The sequence below is a fragment of the Papilio machaon genome, chromosome 7 (genome assembly GCF_912999745.1).
Source record: "Papilio machaon chromosome 7, ilPapMach1.1, whole genome shotgun sequence".
NCBI lineage: Eukaryota > Metazoa > Arthropoda > Insecta > Lepidoptera > Papilionidae > Papilio > Papilio machaon.
Window position 1 is genome coordinate 2,250,712 of NC_059992.1, and position 6,431 is coordinate 2,257,142.

The 6,431-nt window shown below is 33.5% G+C and overlaps 1 protein-coding gene across 1 annotated transcript; it reads right to left on the reverse strand.

The window, feature by feature from the left end:
* Positions 1-306: 306 nt before the first annotated feature.
* Positions 307-4,167, reverse strand: LOC106712644 (androgen-dependent TFPI-regulating protein). Its single transcript, XM_045678747.1, has 4 exons — positions 3,919-4,167; positions 1,942-2,082; positions 1,482-1,702; positions 307-556 (listed from the first exon to the last, which is right to left on the reverse strand). Exons 1-4 carry the CDS (start codon positions 4,114-4,116, stop codon positions 367-369), a joined length of 750 nt encoding a protein of 249 aa, XP_045534703.1. The 5' UTR covers positions 4,117-4,167; the 3' UTR covers positions 307-366.
* Positions 4,168-6,431: the final 2,264 nt, after the last annotated feature.

The following is a 6,431-nucleotide window of genomic DNA, read 5'->3' on the forward strand; positions in this document are numbered from 1 at the left end:
ACAAATGGCATCAAGATTATCCTATCAAGATAAAATTTTATAAATAATAAAATTTTATAGGTAACTTCATATCTTAAACAAAAACTATGATAACATAAATTAATAATTCAACATAATTCGAGTAATGACGAGTTTATTCCTTATCAATTAGTTAATTTCTCAACTTCCAATACGACAAAGCATCAAACGGTATATTCCATCATTGATTCTGTCTCTTGCATACTTGTAAATTCTAGAAATTATTATGTGCATTTTCACTAGATCTCTAAGCAGTCGACTAGCAGGATAGGCATAGGTCAGGCGACGTTTAGGTGGTCTGCTGTCACACAAGACCTACTTTGGGTCGCTGCGCCAGAGTAAATGTATTCACTGAGCTTTTAGTTTCTTTTCATTTTTGCTTTGTGGACTCCACACTAAGTCAACTATACACCACTGCACCAAATAGAAGAACAGACATTCCAATATTACCATCAGCGCTAACAGTAACAATTTGAATGAGTCAAAAATTTGGAACACCGAGTAAACAACTTCACCGTTGAGAAAACTGATGCCACACCTGGAAAGAAGAAAAAATAATATCTTATTTTATAATTTAGTTTTTATTGAAGAAATAGCGCATTTAGTTGATTTAAATAATTCTATAACGACCCCAAAAATCGCTTATTGAAATATAGGAACCCATGAATAAATAGAGGCCACTCATATTTATATTTAACACATTTATATCTGCAGTTTCTCCGGTGTTACCTATATCCATGATCATCAATGATCACCTCGGTGTTCCCGGCGCACGTTTGCTATCTTCTCTTATATAAAAAAATGTGTATTCAGTAGATAATGTTTTATAACTCTACTACGTAATAATATCTTGAAATATTTTTATTACAATTATCGACAATGTTATTGATAATTCCAATAAAGTTAGGTAAGTAGTAACAACCAATAATATGACGATTAGAATTTCTTCAGATATAATTAAGGTAATTTAACTGATGATCTATAACGTAATAAGCCAACTTCCTCCCAAACATTTCTCGTCCAGGTGTATAAATTAAAGAACAATTTAGATTCATATAAAGGTGAATAGGTACTGTATATTATGTACTCTATGAACTGTTATATTCAGTTAGTGAACAAGACTTTAAAATGTAGTAGTAAATTAATTAAAAGTAGTAATAAATTAAAAGTTTGCCTATCTTTAGTGGAGAAGATGAGAAGAAAAATTTGATTTCCCTTTCCTATGCACTTTCCCAATATCGGCGTTAGGGTAGGCCTTGGGCGAGCGACCGCCAAAGCGCCACCGGTCTGCGAATTACACAGTCTCACGTAACCCCATCCCCCCCCCCCAAGGTATTGTAAAAATGTCGGGGCGCCGAAGACATATCGCCCAGGAAGCTGGTAATGCTAGAGCCGTCACTGTCCGTCCCCATGAAATCCATCTCGTCTGCACATCGATCCGTTTATAAATATTTCTTACTTACATCGCCATGTATGTTAGCATAAATGCCATCATAAGGCAAATCCCAGGTGTGAGATTGTTCGGTCTACGTCTCGGCACGAGGAGCAGATCCAGAAGCATGATGAGCATGGAGACTGTATGCAGGGAATGTTGTGCCCAGTAAGGCAAGTACGTGAATATCCTGGGCGGGGCTATCAGGCTCAGGTCCTTGTGCCAAATGCGCCAGAACATAAGATCAGCGAACTGAAACGATAGGGAACCCACAATAAGCGGCAAATAAACATAAACGTCATTAAATGAGAAAAATAAATTTAATATTTTTCATTGATTCTTTTGATTTACTTGTTATTTTAACATTCAATTGCGTTTGCGTTATTTAATGAGTTAATGAGTTCTTCTGTAGAATCATACGACGTTTGTCATACGACCAACTAGGTAAAACTAGTGTATTATTTCTAAAATGCATATTCCACATATCATACCATTGTTGTTGGGAACAGTATGCTGGTCATGACGTAGTCTTTCAGCTGGCGGATCGAAGCCACGCGCTGGACATGCCACATGCCGCGCCGCTCTTTCCAGTCACAGTACAGGCAGATGGGGAAGTACGCTAGTGCTATCATCTGGAATAAAGATGTACTACTCAATTGCTATTAAGTAAACGAGTGTCATCGATCAAGCACTGGACCTGTAATTCATACGTCACCCATGTACTGTCAGTGAATTTCGTGGTGGTCAACGGCATAATGGTAAAAAACAATAATTGTAAACTACTAAATGATCTTTTCTCGTATCATATAGGCTATTGTTCCGTGCCGTCGACTCAATGCACATGAAACGTTCAAATGACTGTCGCTTTCAAGGTAGAATACCGCCAGTTTCCCCTATTGTACCAATGTCTTTCGATTTTGGAATTTCATGCCACAGCCAACCCATTCAAATTATATTTTTAAGAAGATAATTTAACATACGTTATTTAAAAAATCAACGGTAATTTCTACTTTTAAGTACCGTCAGCATTTAGTTACAAAACAATCGAATGGAAAAAAAAATCGAGAGTAACGTTCGTTGTTTAACTGAAAATGACTACAAAAAATATCTATTGTTTGATATAACAATTACTTGACAATATTCCCCTTCAGTTTTTACACAATCTTAGATAATAAGTATACGTTCACAAGCCATGTGAAAGATTTGAAAACCCACTCCTAGAAAGATAATTTGTTTTTTTTAACGTGTGCCCGATGGATTCAAAATAAATGTAACGTAGTAGTAGCAAGACTTACCATACAACGAGTTTTTTTTTATTAATTAACTAGCTGTCGCCCGAGACTCCGTCCACGCGGAATTAAAAAGAAAATTAATAAGTAGCCAATGTGATAAATATTGACTATTTTCTACATCTGTGCCAAATTCCATCAAGATTCATTGAGCCGTTTCGACGATACCTCCAAACAAACATCCATACATCTAAATATTCGCATTTATAATGTTAGTAAGATTTATTAATATTTACTTATTTATTTATTTATTTATTGAGACACGCCAAGAATTAAGAGTTGTTAATTGGTCTCCCTTAGTGTAGCTTTAGTATTAGTAATCGCCACTACGGGTCTCTCTAAGTGACCAAAAAATGCAGTTAAGAAAATAAAGTTAATGCCCTGTCATAAAAGTTATTTATTGGCTGCAAGGGTCACTGACTTTCGTATGTACTGCGCAACTATATGTTTCGCAAACAATAACAAATAGTTCATTACCTAGAGTAAGATTATAAATTATTAGCTGATGCCCGCGACTTCATCCACAAGCAGGTTGAAATAAAAAAATAAAGAAACTAGGTATACTCGTATTGTTTGTATTGAAAAATGTTTTTGGAAAATTTTCCAATAATTCTCATTTCTTCTCCTAATTTCTAATAATTTTCCTTCATTGTAAGAACGTCTGATAAATGTACCTACCTACATATGTAAATCAAAAACACACTGGTACCAACGCTTTGTCGATCACCACCGTTATTATCCTAAGATTGAAATTAATACCAGCTGTTTTTTTATTGTGTAGAATTTAAAGCTATTCGATTGTACGTAATAAGATTTAATTGTTTACTATAGAATAGTTTTTTTTTAATAAATAAATTCGATTGTTTAAACTTTCGTGAGACATCATAATTAATTAATTAAGAAACGGCTTAATTAATTAAATAAATTCGATTTAAAGTATCTCGACAAACTTGAAACATATTTGTTCTGGTCATATTTTTATAATCATGTTTACTTATTATAGTTTAACAACAAAATAACACTCGATGTTTTCGTGAAACTGATCCCAATATAATGAAGTAATATTTTTTAATTGTGGAAAATTGATGTTTTTCATTTTTCATAATTTTTCTTTTTAATTTTCTTATTTCCAATAGTTAACGGAACATTATCAAAAAAAAAAAAACATAAAATATTTACATTGAACCAGCAAGTTATTAGTTTCCATCTAATATTAATATACGCGCTGACTCTGGGATCTTTGTCTTCTGACATGTCCACTGAAAGTGACACGATAGCTGTGAACACAAGATGCACCCAAGCTAATGTATAGAACCAGATTCGAATCTTCAGTAACGCACATCCACTGGGCAACGCTATCGGCTTCGTAATCTCCATTGCACAAAATTATACGCACGTCGTAAACAGCTTCCACGGTTGCACTCACGCGAGGCTATACGAATACTAACCGCCCAGCGATAATGAAATACAATCTTTATCGTCAAAACTAATACAATGCTCGCAATACATTAGTACTTAAGGACACGCTAAGTACTGATTGAGGAGCGTCGGAACAAAAACCGATAAAACACATCTTGATTTTTTTTATGATGTCAATTGATTGTGAACCATGAACTTGGCCATATTTTTAACAAGTTTCCACCAAAAAAATAACAATGTGCTTTATCTTTTTTTTTGTTCTGACTCTACTCAATTTCTATTGTTAATATTTTTTATATCAATCCTATTTTATTATCGTCTGCTACTAATTCTTTCTTTTTTTGATTACGGATGTTTCTATGAGTACCGGAACGTCGCAGGCTAATTAAAGAATACTTCTATAAGGCACATCTTATACCTAGTGAGTTCATAAATAATGTGATAAGACGATGATATATGGCGGGTGTTCGATTTTAGTAAAAAAAAACAGTAATATGCTGAATTGACTAAATGACACTGCGCTTAAGTTGTTTTAGCTTGTACACAAGATGTTAAGACTAACTTAGAGTTGAAATAAAATATTAAAATGTAAGTGTTACACTCAGGATAAACCCAATTAATTCTGTTCAGTATTTAGTTATATTGCTAAACTCAAATCCAGGGTGGCCGGAAAAACTGTACCTCGGAGTATTTCAAATTCCTTGATTGAAAATATGACGATTTAATCCAATTTAACTCTACCTGTCTTTCATCTTTGTACTACCTGATACTAATGTTTTGTTTGAAAGACAGATAATATTTTAAATCCTTCATCGAAACGATTGTTTGATTAGATTATAAGTAAGCCATTGTCAAAACAAGTAGACCATTTAATTTTCAAAATATTAAAAAAAATCGGTAGCAAAAAATGTTTAGATTAAACATGTAGGGTAGGGCGGGGCTTAAAGGTCTGCGGGTAAAAAGGTCCACCACAAATATCTCAAAAACAAGTGACGACTCGTTGTTGCGAATGATACGAGTGTAAAGAAGCGGGCGCGGGGGGAATAACGCACAATCGTCTACAATCGTGCGACGTTGCTTGTTGGAGATACAAGGTCGTGTGTTCAAAATTTAACGTAAGTAATTATTTTCGTTGTTAATATTTTTGGTTTCAAGGACTGTTTTTAAGGCTACGATCCCCGAATATAGTTTTTAAGTATACGTTATTTAATTGTTTTTTAAATTGTATTGTCATTTTTACGTTAGACTGAGTGGTTTTTTTTTGTATAACTTCTATAAATACTCACACGTGATTGGGGTAAAAAGGACCAACTGGACCTTTCCCTTCACATCATTTACATATCGGTTATAAAATCTTTCTTTTTTGTTTTAGTATGTGGAACTATAAAAGAAAAACAGATCGTGGCACTAACTCTATAGAATTAATGCAACGTGCAGCAAATTTAGTTCTAGGCGAAAATAAATCATTAAGAGAGGTATGTCAAGATTTTGAATTAAGTAAAACTTCCTTATCAAGATTTATTAAACGAATGGAGGATGATCCTGTAAATTTGAAATTTGGCTATGGTACTCCAAGACAGATATTTAATAAAGAACAAGAAGCTGGTCTCACAGAATATTTGCTCACACTTGCACAAATTTTCCACGGTATAGGTCCTAAATAAGTTCGTCGCATGGCTTATGACTGTGCTATTAAATATAAAATAAATATACCAGATTCATGGCATACAAACAAAATGGCTGGTAAGGATTGGATGTCCGCTTTTCTTAAACGAAATACAAGTCTCTCTATTAGAAAACCTGAAGCAACAAGCCTCAGTAGAGCAACGTCATTCAACAAAACCAATGTGCAAGAATTTTACTCAAAATTAGCAGAAGTTATGGATAACACTACAGTGACAGCGTTCCAGGCGAAGGTTGAATACAATGCAATCTTTGCAAAAACTGGGCCCATGAAAAATGTATTGCAAACAGAGGTTGTGTTTACTTTGTATGTAATAATCGTGATTCAGAAAATGGTGATACTGATTAGGATAAAACAGAAATATTTCTTATAATAAGTTAGAAGATTTTTTTATTTAATGTTTATTTCAATTGTTTTTGTTTTATACGAGACATTTATGTTTAATATTCTAAAATTTTAAGTGCTGATTTGTTTAATTTTGTTCCTCGACTGAGACTAATTATTAATTAAAGTATTAAGGTAGTTAGAAATTGGTTATAAAACTATATTTTTCCAAAAAAACATATTGTTATTTGATTAAGACTGAATT

Excerpts from the sequence above, each read along its gene's own strand:
- LOC106712644 (XM_045678747.1), bottom strand. The coding sequence starts at position 4,116 with ATGGAGATTACGAAGCCGATAGCGTTGCCCAGTGGATGTGCGTTACTG. Across the intron at positions 1,703-1,941 it reads TACTGTTCCCAACAACAATG|TTCGCTGATCTTATGTTCTG; the intron begins GTATGATATGTG and ends CTATCGTTTCAG. Across the intron at positions 557-1,481 it reads ATGCTAACATACATGGCGAT|GTGTGGCATCAGTTTTCTCA; the intron begins GTAAGTAAGAAA and ends TCTTCTTTCCAG.